Raw genomic sequence first — 20,254 nt, forward strand, 5'->3', positions numbered from 1 at the left:
CATCTAACATCACACAAGGACGTCACAAGCAAAGCTTGTCAGCACGCCCTTCGGAGGTGAAATATTCCTTGCAGAATCTCGCCCCTCCCCCCGCCAGGTCCCTCAGCCATCCGTCAAACGCCCGCCGCTTCCCCTCTGACGGGAACTGATGTTACAGCCCGGAAAGGACATTCCCTACCCCAGCTCCTGTCACCGGGGATCCGTCCTGTCCCGCTCTGCCGTCTCCTCTGCCATACAACGGGAGCTGCCAATCCTCGGGGACAGGGTCCGAGGGACCAGCCAGGCCGGATTCAGACGTGTTTCGCTACATCCTCCTCCTAGCCCAGCTGTCGGCAAACTCATCAGTCAGCAGAGCCAAATATCAACAGCACAACAATTGGCATTTCTTCTGAGAGCCACATTTTTTAAACTTAAACTTCTTCTAACGCCACTTCTTCAACACAGACTCGCCCAGGCCATGGTATGTTGTGCAAGAGCCACACTCAAGGGGCCGAAGAGCCGCAGTTTGCCGACCACGGGCCTAGACAAACCACACAGCCCATAATAAAAATGTGACCTACGCTTCACTGTCTGAGAACGCGGCTCCCACGCCTGTGCCTTCCGGGTCAAGGCTCCCTCACGGGGCCATGAATGTGACCACGGGGAAGGCCCGCCGGGGAGGGGGACTCCTGTGGCACCTGAGCTCTCCTGCCCTCCTGGGGAGGCCTGGGCTTCCCTGCGTGAAGGGCAAGGGCAAAGGGCAGATGCCCCCACGCCGGAGCTGGCACCACCCACAGGGGCAGAGGGGGCGTGCGGAGGGTAGAGAGGGGTACCAGCCTGCCCCGTGCTGCCCTGGCACTGGGAGCCCCCGCTGGGACCTGCCCAGAGGGCCACCCGGCTGGCCTGCAGCCAGGGACCGGCTGATAATACAGAAATGACAGGTAAGTGGATAAGTGGACATCGATAAATAATAAACAAACACACACACAGGCAGGCCAGGCCCCAGGGGGCCACACCGAGGGCCCTTCGCCACCCCTCCCTCCCGAGTCTGAGACCCGCCCCCCTCGGCCTGAGCCCGTCTCAGGCGCTGATTCTAGGGACCGGCTTTGAAGTGAGAATTCTCCTGACAGAGGGAGACCCGATAACCCCCTCAGACCCCAGGGGGAAGGGATGGGCTGTGGACTGGGAGGGAGGGGGGAGGACAGGGGCCTGGGAGGAGAGGTCCGCCTTTCACAGACCCCACGAGGGGAGGCCCGGTCTGAGGTCACAGCAGACGCCCCCGCCGGCCTCAGAAGCGCCCTCTGGGCTCATGTGCGAGCGCAGCGGGGACAGGGCCACACGCCCGGGCACTGGCCACGCGGCTGGCTGACCGGCCTGAGAGGCATCCGCGGCATCGCACCGGCATCGCACCGGCATCTCACCGCGCCTTCCACAGGCCGCGCCTACCACAGCCGGACCGGGAGCCCGGAGCCGGAGCCCGGAGCCCGAGCCGGAGCCGGAGCCGCAGCCCGGAGCCTGGAGCCCGGAGCCGGAGCCCGGAGCCGGAGCCCGGAGCCTCTGCCCCAGGCCGCGCGGGAACAAAGGGCGATCTGGTGATGGGAGAGCGGCTGTCCCAGGAGCTCAGCCCCCGGTGGTGAGAACACGGTGAGAGCACGCACCCACCCACGCACCCTGCAGCTGGGATGCCCGGACCTGCGCCTCCGAAGGACCGCCTTCCCTCCCCCGGCGGTAACCCCGCTCAAGCATGACCGCCCCTAAAGACAGCGAACCCGCCCACGTAACCTTCCTCCAGAGGGCACCTCCGTTCCATCCCGTTCCATCGCGGCGCCTGCTGCATGTAGGTGTGTGCGCTGGGCCTGTCCCACCAGGGCCCACAGGAGCGCTCTGTGGCGGGGCCCAGGCGTGGGCAGGGCCGTGTGCTGGGCACCCCGACAGCCCGATGGGACGGGGTCCCCAGGACATCCCAAAGGCGAGGACTCACTCGGCCCTCTGCCATGAGCACTGTGATTGCCCCCATCGGACAAAGACACGGGCACAGGAAGGCTGACCTGCCGAAGGGCACCCAGCGAGGAAGTGACGGAGCTGGGAGGTGACCCCTGGCTCCAGGGCCCGTGCTCTGACCCCAGAAAAAGCAGCCCCTCAAAGAAAGTAACGCAGTGAGGTTCAAACACTCCGAAAACCTCGTTTGTTTGCTTTTAATGATCATTTCGAGATGAAAAAGGGAAGTCAATGTTGGCAGGGATAGCAGACTCACAAGTGCTGATGAGAGCTAAAGAATCGATACTGAGGATGCGAAGCATTTCATCTACGTAAGTACTTTCTGGAAAAACGCCTTGTCCACGAAGACCGGCCAGAGGACCCATCGCTGCCCTTCCTCTCCATCGCCAGCTTCCCAGAGGCCGAGGTGGCCATCTGGTAACGGAGCGCGATGCTGAGGTATTTACAGGAAAGGCGAGCGGGACGGTCTCTGCTTCCCGGAGGCCCCGGTGCCGAGGCCGCTGGTCCCCGGAGGCCGCTCACCCCATTAAGGCGACTTCCTGCGAGTCAGAAGTAAGTGAGGCCGTGTGGTCCATTCCTCTCCCATTCAAATGCCTGGTCTTCCAAGGTTTACTTCCACAGTAACACCAGGCACCCTGCTCCCATTGCCCGACCACCCACTCCCACCAGGAACGGGAAGTGGGCTTCCCTCCACTGGAAACAAAGGAGAGGGGCTGGGCCCACCTCCCCCGTGCCCATCGCCCAGGTGGGGCCGGGAGCAAGCATCCCCACCGGCCAGCACACGGCCTCCCGACCCTCCACTCCTCACACCCAGATGCAGAGCAATGGGGTTCAAAGACTCGCACAGCCCGGCACGCTTGACTCAGTGGTTGAGCGTCGACCTAGGACCCAGGAGATCATGGTTCCCGGCTCAATCCCCTGTGCGATGTCAATCACTCGCTCTCATCAATGATATTTCACTCTCTCTCTCTCTCTCTCTCCCCCTCTCCCTTCCTCTCTGAAACCAATAAAAATACATATATTATTTTTAATTTAAAAAAAAGACATGCAGGGAACCCCTGCCTGCAGTGTCCTCAGCTGGGACTCTGAGCTGTGGGCGTCCCACCTAGGAAGGCTGCCTGAGGAAGGGGGATGTTTTCCAGGCCAATATAAGCCCTGAAACCACCAGGCTGTCCACCTGGAGCTCCCCACGATGGATGTCAGCTGACACTGAGAAGGAAAAACTAAATCACTTAGAAATAAGAACGAAAACTAAAATCAAATAAATTCCGCATCGGCCACACGATGCTTCTGAGCCGCACGCCACGTCGCCCAGCAGGTGGGCAGACAGATAAAGCCGCCACCCGTCGCCTGGGCAGGAATGAAACTGGGACCCGCAGGGGGAGTGAGGGCCGCTGCCCGGGCCTGCTCCAATTTATCGCTCCACGCCAGGTGACCTGATTTCTTTTAAAGTTAAAACTCATCTCGAGGCATTGGCAGAATCTATCAGGCTTGGACGCTGAATGCTGCCCGTGAGGACCCGGAAAACGTAAATCCAGTGGGCGCTGGCCTCTCTCGGAAGTGGGGTCTGTCACGGAGCCGCGGCGAGTCAGGTGCAGTTTGCTCAAGGTCAGGGCCGTCCGCTCAAGGTCAGGCCTGAGCATCTGCGTTGACCACACAGAGGCATCCATCCAGCTGGGGTGCTGCTCCTTCCTCAGACACGCACCTGACCGGCGAGGGCCAGCCATTCTAATGGAGGGGAGGGGCGTGGGGCAATGAAAACCCAAATTCTCTGAAGATGCAAAGATAATGAAGCCTGGGCCCAGGTGGAAAGAAGGCTGCAGTGTTCAGAGAAGATGCAACCCCTTCAACTTGACACATCTGATGGGCTGGAGAGCCTGTGGCTCAGAGGTTCGAGCCATTTCACCTTCTGCAAACACGAGGCTCTCAAAGGGAAACACCATGAATCAGGACATGGGCATGTGTACCTGGGCGGCATCCCTCGCTTCCCTGCCTTCTGTCTGCCCCCTTTCCCCCTCCACCCCCCACCCCGCCGCCCCGACACAGAGAACACAGAGCCCCAGGGAGCCAGGGTGTCCCTCCATTCCTTTGGTTCCGGTCCTGGGCCAGCGCCAGGCAGCAGCCCCAGCAATGCCACCTGCTACACCCAGGAAGGTCAAAGATGCTCACAGGGTCCCCACAGACTCTCCCACCCTGACTCCTCCCACTGAGAAGAGGAGGAAGTGACCTGTTCCACTGCACACCAAGGAGCAGGCTGGTGTTGACCTGGGTCCTCCTCCTCCGGCCCCTCCCTCCTCCCTGTCCCTCCTTCTTCCCGGCCCCGCCCCTCCTCCGGACCCCTCCCCTCCAGGCCCCTCCCCTCTCCTGGCTCCTCCCTCCTCCAGGCCCCTCTGACCTGCAGAAGACAAACCCTCACAGCAGGGCTGTGTCTCCAATGGCCTCACCATGCAGGTAAGACTGCCATGAGGTGCTGTGGGTCCGGACGCCCAATGCACCATAGCATTCACAGAGACCGTTTTTATCAGCCACATAAAGTCACACTTCCCCCCAGCACACCTGTGAGAGCCGCACACCTCAACTCCCGCCCCCTCAGAATCTGACCCTCCCTCTATCCCCTTACACCCCCGTGGGAAGTGGCACCAGCAGACGCACACCTGGCCCATTTCTCTCACCTGCCATCCCCCTCACACCCAGGCCCCTCCTCCCTGCTGAGGGAGATCACAAGGTCACCACACCAGCACTGACTGGCAAACCCCATTACTGGGACGTCACACTCTGGGGACCCGAGAAGCCATCCTGCCGACCGGAGAGGGACGCCTGGGGGAGCTCTGAAGACAGCGCAGTCACAGAAGCAGTGCGTGCGGTGGGCGACCTTCTGGCACATTCCATACATTCTCTCTCCAGGCACCCGGATGAGACTAACAAGCTGAGAGCCCTCGGTCCAGGATGAAGCTGACTGCCTTCGGCGGGCAGAGGGGCTGTGTGCACCCACACTCAGCGCCCACCCGCACGCCGGTCAAGGCTGAGCCTGCCCCCCAGCTTCCCCCAAGAGCCTCCTCCTGGGAATCCTGCAACTTCCTGTCCGGGTCTGCAGCCAGCCTGGGCATCTCCTCCGTCCCCATCCGATTGCAAGGAATGTCCAGGTTTCAACACAGAAACCACCGCGAGCCCTAAGGTTAGATCCCATCAGCCTGGGGACGGAAGTGGGTTTTACACTGCCGGCTCCCATCTCTGACCTTCACCTCTGACCTCCCTGGTGTCCCCAAAGCACTGGGAACCTGCCACCCGACAGAGGCATCGCCCAGATGGTGGGCACCGAAGGTGGAGCGAAGTAAGCGGGAGGAAAAGCCTTACAGAATGTGAGGGGCCGCCGCGCCCCCAGGTACAGATGCTGGCGCTCTGACCCCGGCACCTCAGAAGGCGACCGTGATTGGAGAGAGTCTTTACACAAGTGATGAAGTAAAAGTTCAATAAATGAAAAAAATCAAGAATCCCTGTCTTATGCCCTTGCAGGTATCGAACAGCAAATGTTGGCATTTCTGGCACTTTAACTCCGTCTGCCACCGCTCAAGGGCATGTGGTCAATGTGGAGTAATGGAAACTTTCAGAAAATGTGAGCAGAAACCACGTGAGCAAAGAGCCGTAGAGACGAGAAGTGTTCCCCACACGTGGGCTCGGAGCACAGCTCAGCATTCAGACCACTTACACCCACACAGACACGGGAGAGGATCTACATTGCACACAGCCAAAACATACACACCTCAGAATGAAGGTGTGTCTCTGTGGCCTTCATAAGACGTCCTCAAATTCAGATTTTTCTAGTAACTGCAATGGCTTTGCAGAGAAAACGGTGCCAAAAGACACCTGTTGGTTTAGTCGCATGTCACTCACTGCTCCGTAGGTTTGGAGAGAATCTCCTTGACAACGACATCGCTTTGGGACTCTGGAGAATGGCCCCATTCACTGCGCTCATGTTCGACGTTTCATCCAAATTCTCTTTTCCCATAATTCTGCCACTTGACCTGAGTGCCCAATTAAAACACTGCTCTTCTGTTTTTGGCGAGGTTAAAGGGAAATGGATTCATAGGGTGGGCCCTGACCAATAGGACTGAGGTCCTTACAAAAAGCGTTAGGACACACGCACCCAGAAGGATACCCACGGGAGTACAGCCCACTGCGGACACCACGTGAGAACAGCCCACTGCGAACACCCCCGTGAGAACAGCCCACTGTGGACACCACGTGAGAACAGCCCACTGCGGACACCACGTGAGAACAGCCCACTGTGGACACCACGTGAGAACAGCCCACTGCGGACACCCACGTGAGAACAGCCCACTGCAAACACCCACGTGGGAACAGCCCACCGCAGACACCACGTGAGAACAGCCCACTGCAGACACCACGTGAGAACTGCCCACTGCAAACACCCACGTGGGAACAGCCCACTGCGGACAGCACGTGAGAACAGCCCACTGCGGACACCACGTGAGAACAGCCCACTGCGGACACCATGTGAGAACAGCCCACTGCGAACACCCACGTGAGAACTGCCCACTGCAAACACCCACGTGAGAACAGCCCACTGCGGACACCCACGTGAAAACTGCCCACTGCGAACACCCACGTGAGAACAGCCCACCGCAAGTCCAGGAGAGAGGCCTCCTGGGAAACCCACTGCCCACACCTGGGTCTCGGATTCCCGCCTCGGGACTGTGAGGAGAGAGAATGCCTCTGCTCAGGCCCCAGCCGTGGCCGTGAGGCAGCAAACGAACACACACCCTCCACACCTGCGTTTGCGGGCGCCCCAGGTGCCTCCCCCACACTAACAAGAGCAAACCTGGGAAACATCCCGCTGGTCTCTGCATACCGGAGCTCCCAAACTGCCTGCAGCCGAGGTCGGCAAACCGCGGCTCACGAGCCACCTGCGGCTCCTTGGCTCCGTGAGCGTGGCTCTTCCGCAAAATGCCCCGTGCGGGCGGGTGCGCACGGACAGTGCGATTGAAACTTGGTGGCCCGGGCGCAGACGTCGGTGTTCGGCCTGGGCGAGTCCGTTTTGAAGAAGTGGCGTTAGGACACTCAAGGGACCAAAGAGGGTCCTGTGTGACTCTCGAGCCTCTGTCTGCCCACCACGGTTCTAGGCACGCACTGGCACATGAGTTTTAAACTTTTTATGATGTCTCCAAAGTAAAATCCAGTTTGTAGACATATCATGTGCCCTAATTAGGTTTTTCCTGCAACTCCAGTGCATGAAAACGCCTGCATTATTATTTCCCTGCGATCCAACCCAATTTTCCTCCCCCAGCAGCGGCAAGTGTGCCTGCTGCTCCGGATAGGAGAGCTCTCCCTGCAGCGCCCACGTCCGATGTACCGGGTGCCACACGGGTCCCAGCACGGTCTTCCCGCAGAGCTAATCCGAACACACCGCCTCGGCCTCCGACCCCAGGCGAGCGTCACTCCCCCCACACCGGGCAGCACCGCCTTAGGAAGCAGCTTCTGACAGAGGCTCCTCCAGCGCCCGGGGCGGAAATCCGAACAGGAAGACGCTGTCACCACACGTCTAAGCCGGGCTTTATTCCATAAAAAGTTAGTGACCCAAGGCTCCGTGCTCATCTCAGAAGCGGCCCCGTGCCTCGCCCGCCTCAGCTCCAGGGTCCTCGCTGGTTCCCACGGGTGTCCCTCCACTTTCCTTCGGGGAAGCCGGAGCGGAGAGGGCAGGCGCCACCTGCTCCAGGGGCACTTGAGAGCCGGGACTTCCGGCGTCGGGGTGCCCGGCGCACAGCCCTGCGTGGAAGGGCCCGCGGGGAGAGCCCACACTCGGTGCACGGCTGGTCCACCTGCCTCATGACGAAGCCATCCTGGCCGCGCCGCTCTCCACGCCCGTCCCTTTCCCACGGCTGCCGTGACAACCACACCCCGGAGCCGCCAACACCCGCCCACCCAGCCCCGCTCACCACACACACCTGGGCCAGGCCGGCAGGCGTCCGCAGGCTGGGCGGCTCGGGGGCGCACCTGTTTCCAGGAAGCACCCAGCTGGGATGGAGCCCGGAGCTCCTCCTTCCTGGCTGGCTGTCAGCTGGGGGTCGCCTGAGCTCCCATGGCCTCTCTCTGGTCCTTATAAGGGAGCCCTGAACCCTCAGGGCCAGCAGCTACGCCCTGGGCCCTTGCCAGGCTCAGCATCGCTCGGACACTTGTCCATCTTTCTTCTGGGTCCCTCTTCCGTGACCAGGCAGAGGAGGCCCCTGCTTATGGGGCCCGCGTCTCCTGCAGGGTCTCCTCCACGTCTCAGGTACAGAACCTCCATCATCAGCAACAACCCCCCCCCCCCCCATCCCACCACGCCATACACGTTCACAGGTTCTGGGGATCAGGCCGGGACATCGGAGGGTGCTGCCCCACCCGCCAGCCTCAGGGGTGACTGGAGGACAGGCTGCCAACCCCCCCCAATCCTAGGATCCACAGGAGCATCACTGTGTGGGTGCGGGGACTCAAGACCCTGCCTACCTGGGGGAGGGGAGCGGGTGGAAAAGTTCATCTGGCCCAGGCACAGCCAGGTCAACGTTCATGCCTGCGTTAGTAAGCCAGATCCCTACACTGACCCTCCCGACTCAAAGACTGGGAAGTCTCACAGGGAACCCCACTGGAACGATTGGGGGGAGGAGAGGGGGCAGGGGCGGGGAGGAGGGACCAGCATTTCCTGCGGAAGCAGTGGGCCAGCTGTTTACTCCTTTCCCGATTTTACAAAATAAATAACTCATGTGTCTCATCCCCAGACAATGCCGCTAACAGTCCGAGCCGCACACACAATGAGCTGTGATTCATGCTCCCAAATGAGATGGAGTTTTATCATTTTCTCCCCCTCGTGATTCACCGTCCGCCAGGCCAGCGGCCAGGGAAGCCTAGCCCACGCTCAGGCTCGCCAGCCCCGGCTCACCAGGCCCCGCGGGCCACGCAGCCCGGCTGTGGCCGGTAAGGGAGGTGGCCAGTAATTTCCCCTCAGGCCACCGTGAGCTTGGGGCTGGAGTCCTCCCTCAGCGCCTCCCAGAGGGAGCCTCCCAGCCCCAACTCCCACCACGTGCACATCGCTCTCCTCCCTGCACCCCTCCTCCCTGCGCCCTGCACAGCGTCGGAGCCCCAGACCTGGGTCCCCCCCAACAGGGACCTCTGGTCCCCTTCAGAGACGGGGAGCTGTGCTGGCTGCCACGCAGGTGAGTGCTCCCTCCACCTGGTGCAGCAAAGCAGAACAGCCGGCTCCTCCCCCCGACGGCCATTCACACGCTCCCTAGAACCAGAACCGCCCGGAAACACCACCCAGCATCCTTTTCTTCGGCAACTTTCCAACACAGACTGTTCTTAAACCAAAGCGTCAGCCAACGCTGCAATGGTAGAAGCCACCACAGTGACCGGTGGGGAAGCTTCCAGAAGGTGTGAGACTTGATGCCGAGGGACACAGCTCTGTTCTCACCCACACCTGCCTCCCCAGACCCTGCCCCTCCACCTGCACACCTTCCCTCTAGTCCTCGAGGGCAGCGGTCGGCAAACGGCAGCTCTGTTGACTAACGAGTTTGCCGACCACTGTCCTAGGGACACGAGAGTCAAGCTGCTCACAGGTGTCGTCACCTACAGCGGGCACGCCGGCACCACCCACCCGCGGCCAAGAAGGGATGGAGGGTCTGAAAGTGGGGTGCCCCGAAGAGAAGCCCTCCCCCAGCTCCTGGCTGCCTGAGCTCTAGCCAGGGTCAAGGCCAGGGTCATACCCAGAAAGAGGCCCTCACTCCTGTGAGAGTGTGGGTGAGCCTCAGTGCCATGGGAGTGGCGGTTCCCAGCACAGGACTGAGGGCCAGCCCTGCCCGCTCCTGGGCCCTCCCTGCCTCCTGGCTGGCCCCAGCCCCAGGCCCCAGATCCTCCTCCACCGGTGGGTGCTGATCCCAGTGGGTTTGTGTGCACACATCCCCAGCGGCTCACCGCAGCCTCCCCTGGCCTCCCACCGCAGGCAGGGTCTCTGTGCCAACCTCCCTCCTCCCAGCAGACTCCTGGGGACATTTCCATCAGGAGGTGCCCAGGCTGAATCTGCGGGAGGTGCCCGGGTGCTGCTTAGAGGACGCCCACTCTGCTGCTGGCTCTGTGCACGTGCCTGAGCCTCAGTTTCCCCATCTCTACGACAGGCATGGGCGGGGCTCAGCCATCATGTCTGAAGCAAGGTGGCCCCCCTCCAGGTGTGGGACAGCTGCTGTGACCCAGGCCCACCCCCAGGCCCCTGTCCAAGGGGCACCATTGCAAGTCCCAGCCACTGCGCAACGGGGTCACAGAGGAGCACCCTGGAGGCTCCCTAAGGTCAGAGGGTCAGAGGTCAGAAGGAAGGGGCCAGCCGTGGGCCTGGGCCTGACACTCCTGGGGTGGGGGCCGGGCGGTAAAGGCTCTGAGATGGGGGACAGGGAACCTGAGGAGCACACAGCCCAGCCGGAGGGGAGGCCGGGCCAAGGGCAGAGGCCACAGGTCAGAGTTCTTGGGGCTGCCTCACTGGAAGGAGGAGAGTGAGGCCCAAACCCGCAGGAAAGATACTGAGGCCAGGGAGCAGCCACCCCCGGCTGGAGGCCGGAGGGCAGGTCGGAGGTGGCAGGAACCCAGACCCCCCTCCCCATCTCCCCCCAGGCCCCTGGGAGGGACAGCCCCGCGCACAGGGGGCGCGGTTTGGATTTGTGTGGCCACCAAGGAGCGCCAGGGTCTGGAATGCGCGCCGGGTCCGAGACAGAAACTTGCAGCCAACTCCCCTCCCCTCCCCAGGAAGTGACAAAGAGCGGGCCGGCCAGCAGTCCCGCCTCCGGCCCGGACAGGGCGCCGGGCCGGGTGTGCAGGGTCCGGGCCGGGCTGGGCGCGCTGGGCCGCCCGGGCGCACTGCCCGCGGGGAGCGCCGTCCCGCGCGGACCCGGCACTCGCGGGGCGCCCGGCGCGGACCGCACACGACTTCCCCGACGGGGGGCGCGGCCACGACGGCTCCGGGCCCGCGCCCCGCGCCCCGGCGGGCGGAGGGCACCCGCGTGGGGCGCCCGCGGCGGGAGGCGGGTGACGGGGCGCAGCCCGGGCGCGGCGGGCGGAGGGGACCCGGGAAGGGACCCAGCGCCCCCGCCCCGCGCGTCCTCCGCCGGCCGCCCGGGTCCGAGGGGCAGAGCGGGGCGCGGGCCGGCGGGGGCGCACACCCCCCTCCCGGCGCCCCCCGCCCCGGGAGGGCCCCCGCCGGGGAGGGAGGAGGAGGAGGAGGGGGAGGGGGAGGGGAGGGGAGGGGAGGGGAGGACGGGCGGGGAGGACGGGGCGCTCACCGACGCCGTACTTCTCCTCGCGCTTGGTGGGCACCCAGCGCGTCATGGCGCCGCTCCCAGCCGGCCTAGGCGGCCATCTTCGTTCCCGTCGGGCGGGGATGCAGGAAAAGTTCGCGGCGGAGGCGGCGTCAGGGGGACGGGCGGGCGGGCGGGGCGTCCGGCCGGATGGGAAAGGCCGGGAGCGGGGAGGCGGGACGGCCCGGGCCGCGCGCCGCCTCCCCGACCGCCGGCCGCCGCCTCCTCCGCCGTCAGCGCGCCCCGCCGCCCCGTCCCCCGCGATCCGGGCCCGCGGACACCCCCAGAGGGGCACCAGCCCCCCAAAGGGGCACCAGGCCCCCAAGGGGCACCCAGCCCCCCAGAGGGGCGCCCAGTCCCCGCACCGGCCACCCCTCCCCCGGGCGCCGCCGTCAGCGCGCCCCGCCGCCCCGTCCTCCGCGATCCGGGCCCGCGGACACCCCCAGAGGGGCACCAGCCCCCCCAAAGGGGCACCAGGCCCCCAAGGGGCACCAGCCCCCAAAGGGGCACCAGGCCCCCAAGGGGCGCCCAGCCCCCAGAGGGGCACCAGCCCCCCAGGGGCCTCGCCTTTTCCGAATGGCTGTGGTTCCCTGATTCAGGGGATCCTTTGGGGGCTGGGTGTCCTGCAGGGAATGAGGCGAAGCCCACGAGGGGGTGGGGGGGGATAGAGGGAGGGTCCAGGCGGCTCAGGAACTGTATGTTTTGGGTCCGAGGGCGCCCCCTGATGGAACGCGGCTGATTCAGGTCCCGCCTCCAGGGACGTCCGGGAGCAGCGCACCTGGGAGGTCCCCTGGGAGGAGCCTCCGGACCACGTGGTCCATCCATTCATTGAACAGAAGGGACAGGCACTCACTGAGCACCTACCCGCCTGGGTGCCAGGAGCACCAGCCTGGGTGTGCCGGGAGCACCAACCAGCCAGGCCAGCGCGGGAGGCCTGACTCAGGTGCGACAGGTAAACAGGCTGCTCCGAGTGGCTGGGCCCACACCTGGGCGGATGGCTCCACCAGGTCAGAGCGCCCTGGGGTGTGAACAGTCTCCACCGAGGCTGGGAGGGAGGCCGGCGGGCTCTTTGGGTTTGTGGGACCTCTGGGGTGGGGAAGGTGGAAGAGAGAAAGGAGGAGGAGAAGGAGGTGCTGCTGGGCCAGGGGCGTGGGCCAGGCCCGGGGCGGGCAGGCTCCGAACCTGGTCCTCACTGGAGGTCAGTTCTCACACTTGCACGGTTCTCACACCAGGAGAAGTCGGGGCTCCAGATTTCCTCACGGAAACACTTAGAACACACACACACACACACCTATTTCTTTTTACCATGATTTCAGGAAGGAATAGAACGGTTACAGATGGCCTCCGTGTGAAGGCAGCCCTTTAAATGGAGTAAATCTGGTGCCGGGGAATGTTAACTGAGAGAACCAGTGACAAAGGAGGAGGCCTGGAAGCCTTCCAGGACTGGAGGCCAGGAGGTAGGGAGGATGGGGTCGGGGCAGCCCTGGGTGGGGAGTGGGCAGGCAGCTGGGAAAGGCCAATGGGACACGAGCATGCCCGTGTCCTGGGTAACCTGTGACCTGAGCGTGCTGGTGAGTCAGCCACAGACTCCCAGCCTGCTACAGGCCTGCCTTTCTGATAAAGAGCTCACAGCCCACAGCGGGAAGGAGCCGGGCTCCAATCACACTCACGCAGAGCCTTCTGTGGAAACTGGAACCCTTAGAGGCTCGGACCCTGCACCAGGGCCCGGTGACTCTGGCCCCAAGAGGGCCAAGCAGCTGTGAGGGCGCCCTACAGGGGTGGAGGGTGCTCGGAGACAATGCGCTGCTCTAGGTCATGGCGGCTTCCCCGAGAAAGCGATGCGAGCCTGGCTTTCAGGAAAAGCAGAAACTGGCTGAGGGACCAGCCTGTGCAAAGGCCCTGGGGTGGAGGAACACCCGCCTTCGAGGAACTGAGAGGCCCAGCAGCGAAAGCAGAAGGAGCAACGGGAAGAGGCACCGAGCCAGCCCTCACTGGCAGAGCCTTCTCAGTCCTGCTCAGGATTCAGTTTCCACAAAGAAAGCCAGGAAAACATATCTCGGCTGTACTCACCTCCTCTTTCAAGCTCAAGTTCAATCCTGCTTGCGGGGCTATGTTACCCACGGGCGGGCATAGAAGCCGATCACGTGACGTCGTTTTTGAGAAAAGAAAGAGCGATCTAATTAATACCATGTTGGCTACCAGGAGCCACCACTCTAATCTGCCTCTGGGATCCAGGGTTCGAGCAGGCGTAGGGGGTTCCGGGCAAGTTTTAATTGCAGGAACTTGAAACTTGGCCAGGTATCCCGGACCACGGTGCTCCCTCTGAAAGATTCCGGTGTGTGAGTTCCGCTTCTGTCCTGACCCTTTGGTTCCGGGAGGCGGGGGGGGGGGGGGGGGGGGGGTGGAGAAGCACACTTTTGTTCCAGGGCACTGGAGGTCAAAGTTCGGCCTCTGCGCATGCTTTGTGCTCCCAGCAGGGCCTGTGGTCTCTGGAGAGCAGCTCAGCATCTCCTTAGAGAGAGGACGGGACCCTTCGGGGCTGGTTCTGCAGTGACAGCCCCGGTGGGACCGTGGGAGCCGATGTGTGGACATGGAAGCCCACCCGGAGGCCTGGCCTGGCCACCGCCCTGCCCTGGGCTCCGGGCCTTCTGCCTCCAGGCTGGGGGCCTGTATTCTGACGAGGAACCACGGGGACGCTCCTGAGGACTGCAGGGCAGACTCCAGCTGCGCATCCGACCCTCCGCCCAGGTCCCGGGAGAAGCTCCAGTTCACATTTCCCCGAACGGTCCCCTCATTTCCCCGAACAGTCTCCTCTTTCCTTCCTGTGCAGCTGACCCACGGAACACAAGTACATGTGGCGGGGCTGCGCGCCGCGTGCGCTGTCAGAGGGCACGTCTCCAGGGAGACAGGGCGGCTTTGTGCCCGCTGTCATGGGTGCAGCCCGTCCCGGGTGAGAAGCGGTGCCTGTGGCCGGGGCCCGCAGCTCTCAGCCGGCCCGCCGGTCTCTGCCGTGGTCTCATCCCGCGGATCTAAGTGGCGCCCGTGGCCCTGGATGCTTTCCCCATGGTTGCAAGATTCCAGGAGCCCGAGGGGTCAGCCAGGGGCGTTTTTGACTCCTGAGTGGACGTGGGTGGGTCACGGGTCTCAGCCAGGCCCTGGCGCCGTGCAGGACCTGGGTCTGGGCCAGGCTGGCAGGTGGGACCTGCCTCGAGGGCAATGGGTGGCCCAGCCTCAGCCTCGCGGGAGCAGAGACTAGCGAGCCCTCCATGACATGGCAGACTCTGGAGTGGGGTCAGGACAGAGCATCTTCCACATTACAGTTTAAGGGAACATGTTTCATTTGGAAACCATGTTCATATTCACCATGCACACGCAGGAGTTAAAGTCAGCAAGTGTTCACCTGGCAGAGGCGCGGTGAGTGTTGGGGACGGGGCATATTTCTTCTGGAGGCAGGGGGGGGGGGGGGGGGGGGGGCACAGATGAGAATGGGAATTTTACAGACTTTTTTTTTTTAACGTAACACATTTTGTGGGGGTTTTTTTGTTTTGTTTTGTTTTTAATTATTTCAGAGAGGAAGGGAGAGGGAGAGATAGAAACCTCAATGAGGCGAGAATTATGGATCAGCTGCCTCCTGCACTCCCCCTTCTGGGGATTGAGCCCCACAACCTGGGCATGGGCCCTGACCTGGAAGTGAAACCTGACCTCCTGGCTCAACCACTGAGGCATGCCAGCAGGGCAGAATTTTACACACTTTAAAGGGATGTGCCCTGGCTGGTTTGGTGTGGACTGAGGGTTTCTGGGTTCGATTCCAGTCGAGGGCACAGGCCCAGGTTGTGGGCTCCCTCCCCGGTGTGGTTCCTGCAGGAGGCAGCCGGTCCACGGTTCTCTCTCATCATGGATGTTTCTGTCTCCCTTCCTCTCTGAAATCAATGAAAGTTTATATTTAGAAATAAAATAAAAAGGGATGTGACCAGATTGCTTGTCGCCTGAAAGGGGAGGAACATGGTCTCGCTGTGCGGTGTCTCCTTGCTGCCCTTTGACCCGGGGGCAGATCTTGGCATCGTAGTGGGTGACAGGCATGTAGTCACAGCGCCGGGGCCACGCAGCACGGAAACATATAATCAGGGCTTTCCGCCCGGCTTTCAGCTGCCAGGAAGCGGAGGGGATGGAGGCGCCACAGAAACTGGAGGTGGCCCCTCGTGGACACCCATAACCAGCAAAGCAGTGCTACGGACCACGACAGGGCAGATGAGAGAGGGTTTAGACCTTTAGAAGGCCTCAACTATAACAGTGAAATACAAAGCCTGGCCCTCGGCTGGATACGTACCCCTTTAACCAACTCCAGAAGGTGTTAGGGACAAGAGGGGCGTTCAAATCTTTTTTAAAATTTAGTATTTATTTTGTTAGATCCGAATAATAAGTCTCTACATGTCAGAGGTGCCTGCTGAAGTGGTCAGCATGAACTGTCCACGGCATTACTTTAAAATACTACAGAGAAAAATACAGAGGAATAAAGCTGTTTGGGTGAGGGGTCTGCGTGCTTCGTGTAGCTCTCTGCTTTACATGCATACATGCCCATTTGAAACTTCTATAAAATAAGGTCAGAGTGGGGGAAGGAAGGGCTTGGGGGTTAAACGATGCCTAGAGAACCAGGAGCCGGACCGCCCTCCCCGAAGCTCAGGCTCTGCCCCTCCTGGTCCGCTGCTCAGCCTCTCCAGGAGGATCCGGGCACACCTGGATGTTCACCCCAACCGCTCCTTGGAGCAAATACGTTGTTCAGCAGAGGATCAACGTATTTGCGTGTGCCTGGTGGGCAGCTGTGACCGTGGATTGAGTGCACCCAGCAGTCCTTCCCACACTGAGCACACGCAGACTTGGGCTGGGGATTGGGGGATGGGGATGGGGGGTGGGGGCTGAGGGCAGGGACCAGACAACGGAAATAGTCTGTCCTGGATCTGGGCTGCCAGGCCTGAGGTGGTCCAGGCTTGCCCTGGAGGCTGGGTCCCCAGCCCCCTATGCCCCTGGGCCTCAGGGCCCTCAGACAGGGCAGGGTAGCCATTCATAGGATCAACCAGACACGTGACCGTGACCAAGCCCTTGGCCGCTGTCTGACTCTGGGCAGGTTACCTGGCAGCTAAGTTTCTTTGTTGTTAAAAACACCTGGCTTCTCGGGTGCCGTGACGATGCAATGGCATGACGGTAACAGAGCGTAACGGGGGTGGGGGCTCCAGGCGTTTCCCAGGAGAAGGGAGCTGGGTGAGGGGAGCTCCTGTGGGTGGCCCCGTCGGCCTCCAGGAGGCGGCGTCTGGGAAGGAAGCTGAGAGGGAAGCAGGCTGAGTGGGGAGTCCTCACAGCTTAGTCACGGCTCCTTCATGGAGAACGTGCCACTGAGCACTGGGATGACTGAAGCCAGTGGTCGGCAAACTGCTGCTCTGTTGACTAATGAGTTTGCAGACCACTGACCTATGCGTTAGACGCTATAGTTGCCCCATTTCACAGATGGGGACACCAAGGCCCAAAGGCTCTCTGTAGAGGTCACAGCTAAAAAGCAAGAGTCAGGCTTGAACCCAGTCCGACAGAGGCCGGGCGTGAAGACAGAGAAGACAGCCCTCTCAGAGCCTGGAGAGGCCTTTGGGAAGTCTGCCCTCTGACCCCTCATTGCCCCCCTGTGGGGAGGGTGAGAGGGTGAGAGGGCGGTAACACCGTGAGGAGACTTAGGGGGATGGGAGCTCGCTGGTGGATTCACCTCAACAGGACCAGAAAGCCGTTCCGCGATGAAAAAAAGGATTTAGCCAAAGACGGTGGGAAACCGGCTCTGGGAAAGTTACGTTAACAGCCTCCGTGGCCTGAGACTGCGAAATAAACTGTGATTAACAGTAAGCTATCCTCGCTCATCAGGAAAGCGAGAGGAAGAAGCAGGACGGCCTGGCACTGTCTGCGAGCCCCCACGTGCCCCTTGGGGCTGAGACTTCCGAGGTGCAGGGCCTCGTTCGGCTCTGAGAGCCAGGCCAGCGGACGGCCCTCTGCTCGGCATTGCCCGGCCCAGGGAGGGGAGGCTCCGGCTGTGTCCGGGGAGTGTCTCGGCGGACGGGGCGGGCTCACTCCTCTCACCTGCCCTCGGCTCCGGTTTGGGCGGAGGCTCAGGTGTCCTGGGGGGAGAGCGGGCAGCCTGGGCGCTGGAACACCAGGGCCGTGTCAGAGCGCGCTGACCTGCTTCCTCCCCGCGCCCGGGCATTCTGCCAGCCCTGGCCTCCCGGTGGCCCCGCCTCAGAGGCCGCCCGCTGCTCTGTGCACCTGGGCCCTTGTGGATGAACCCTGAGGTGGCGCTAGTCACATGCACAGAGAGGCGACCCCAATAACCTGGTGTGTGTGCGTGTGTGTATGTATGTGTGTGTATGAGTGTGTGTGTGTATGTGTGTGTTTCACCCTCTGCAGTGTCCATCACCAGGTTTGTTTATCCCATTGCTAGTCTTTGGGGCTCAGTTGGTTTCTCCTTACACTGGCAGGCGTTCTTGGTAGAAGACAGAACATGTTCTCCCTCTCACACAGGGGACACATTGCTCAGGGCGTCCGCCACTTGTGCACGGACCTTACACCCGAGAGAGAGCAGGGCGGTAACCCCACCACCCACTCCTCAGTGGAGCCTGAGCCTGCGTGTTTGTTCCTGGAATGCTGGGGAAAGGGGGCGGGGACAAAAAGATGGGGCTGTCATTCTAACATCAGACTTTCAATCACCGGGGAGTTTGCAGCGAGCGGATGAGGGCTGTGGCAGGGGGTATTCTGGTGCCCACCTTGCAGATGACCAGGTAGCAGGGCTGCTGGGGCGGCCAGCCAGGCCTCCAGACCTCCCGCCCCAACTTCCCTGCCCCCCCCCCCAAACTGCTGGAGGCGCTTTGGCTGAAGTTGCTCCTGTCTTTAGAGTGAATAGAAATGGGGGGGGGGGGGGAGAAAGGGGGGCACGGCCAGACAGCCTCGGGCACCCCTGCTAGGAGCTGCCTCCTGGCCAACACCACATCTCCCAGCCCCCTCCCCCACCACACACACACACACACACACACTCGCCCCGCCCCCAGCTAAGCCAGGTGCTCTGAGGGCCTGCACCCGCCCTCTGGCTGCAGCCACACCTGACCTTGCAGGTCCCCTGGCAGACAGTTTGCTCACGCCCCTGAGAGCACTGCACTGGAGCCTTCCTGGGCCGGCACTCTGCCTGCCTCTGCTTCCCCCTCTGGCCAAGGCCAATACCATCCCTCCAGGAGGGGCGAGGTCAGCCAGTGACCCTGCCATGGCCCAGGCACTGCCACTCCCTCTGTGGCCCTCTCAGAAGCCCTTCCCTCTGGGACTGACTGCACTTACCTGGACTCACCCGGTCCTGGAAGGTCTGTGACTGCCCCCCAGGCTGGGCGGGAGTCCGGTGCATTTATCTGCAGGATCCGCACTGGGGGCTGATAGCAGTGAGGAGAGGGCACTGGGGGCTGATAGCAGTGAGGAGAGGGCACTGGGGGCTGATAGCAGAGAGGAGAGGGCCCTGGGCGCTGATAGTGTGAGGAGAGGGCCCTGGGGGCTGATAGCGTGAGGAGAGGGCACTGGGGGATGATAGCAGAGAGGAGAGGGCCCTGGGGGCTGATAGCAGAGAGGAGAGGGCCCTGGGGGCTGATAGCAGAGAGGAGAGGGCCCTGGGGGCTGATAGCAGAGAGGAGAGGGCACTGGGGGCTGATAGCATGAGGAGAGGGCACTGGGGGCTGATAGCAGTGAGGAGAGGGCACTGGGGGCTGATAGCAGTGAGGAGAGGGCACTGGGGGCTGATAGCAGTGAGGAGAGGGCACTGGGGGCTGATAGTGTGAGGAGAGGGCACTGGGGGCTGATAGCGTGAGGAGAGGGCCCTGGGCGCTGATAGCAGTGAGGAGAGGGCACTGGGGGCTGATAGCAGTGAGGAGAGGGCACTGACAATGCAAAGCAGCGGCCCCTGGTGAGCCCTGGGGTTAACTTTCATTACAGCCTCCTGTCTGGGGGTAACTGGGAATGAGGGAGTGAGTACGGGGGCAGGGAGGCCGCCTCCCTGCTGGGTGTGGCTTCTGCGGGAGCTGGCACACAGGCAGTGTCAGGGGGACACGAGCTCCCGTCCTGCCTGTGGACCGGACGATGTGGCCCATGCGGGCTGCATGAGTGACAGTAGGCACAGGGCCAATCCCAGTCCTTTTTAAATTTGCCCAACCCACCTGAGCCTCAGCATCAGGGAGGCCACTCCCAGGTACTGCACCCAGAAGAGGTCAAGGCCAGACCCACAAGCACATCGCCAGCACACCCTCCCCATCCCGGGCCCCGACCAGGCTCTGCCAGCCACCCCAGCCACACTGCCCTGCCAGGTGCAGGCGGCACCCACAGAGGCCAGGCGTCCGAGGAGAGCCCTCCACGCTCACACCTGCTGAGATCCGCTCCGCGGCCTGAGCCCCAGGCCGGCGTGATGACCTTCAGTGACCCCGCGGGCTTGTTCTAAGGAAGTGGCTGGGCCGGGGCCGCCTCTCTGTTCCTCTCCAGCGGATGCCGGAGCAGCAGCTCTGGGTTCTGCTGAAGAACCGTGACTCAGCCCTCCGCCAAGAGCAGGGGCGTGGGGGGCGGATTTCTCCGTCCGCGGCCCGGCCAGGTCGGACAGCCTGGGCAGCAGCCGGGGGCGGCCCTGTGTGCGCCGGGGCCGGGGCCACGCTCCCAGCGCGGCTGTCGGGGCGCCCCTGTTTCACAGACACTTTCGCCCTGATGTGAGACAGAGCAGTTTAGCTTTCCGAAAGGATACCGGCCTTGGACAGACCTTTGTTGTTGCTTCTAATAATCGTTTTTACTGGAAAATAAACCACGAATACAGGAAACTGTACAAAAATCAAATGCACGGCTGAGCGAATTGTTTCAAGGCAAACAGTATCAGGTTAGGAGAGAGGATTCTAAGGACCCAG

The 20,254-nt window shown here is 62.3% G+C and overlaps 1 protein-coding gene across 2 annotated transcripts in view; it reads right to left on the reverse strand.

The window, feature by feature from the left end:
• Positions 1-11,448, reverse strand: part of DOCK1 (dedicator of cytokinesis 1) — a 204,427-nt gene extending 192,979 nt beyond the window's left edge. For both annotated transcript variants that reach the window (XM_036439319.2, XM_036439318.2), the window contains exon 1: positions 11,295-11,448. In XM_036439319.2, coding sequence (XP_036295212.1) covers positions 11,295-11,340 — 46 coding nt within the window. In that variant the 5' untranslated portion in view covers positions 11,341-11,448. The remainder of the gene's footprint in view (positions 1-11,294) is intronic.
• Positions 11,449-20,254: the final 8,806 nt, after the last annotated feature.

The sequence above is a fragment of the Pipistrellus kuhlii genome, unplaced genomic scaffold (assembly GCF_014108245.1).
Source record: "Pipistrellus kuhlii isolate mPipKuh1 unplaced genomic scaffold, mPipKuh1.p scaffold_m20_p_15, whole genome shotgun sequence".
NCBI lineage: Eukaryota > Metazoa > Chordata > Mammalia > Chiroptera > Vespertilionidae > Pipistrellus > Pipistrellus kuhlii.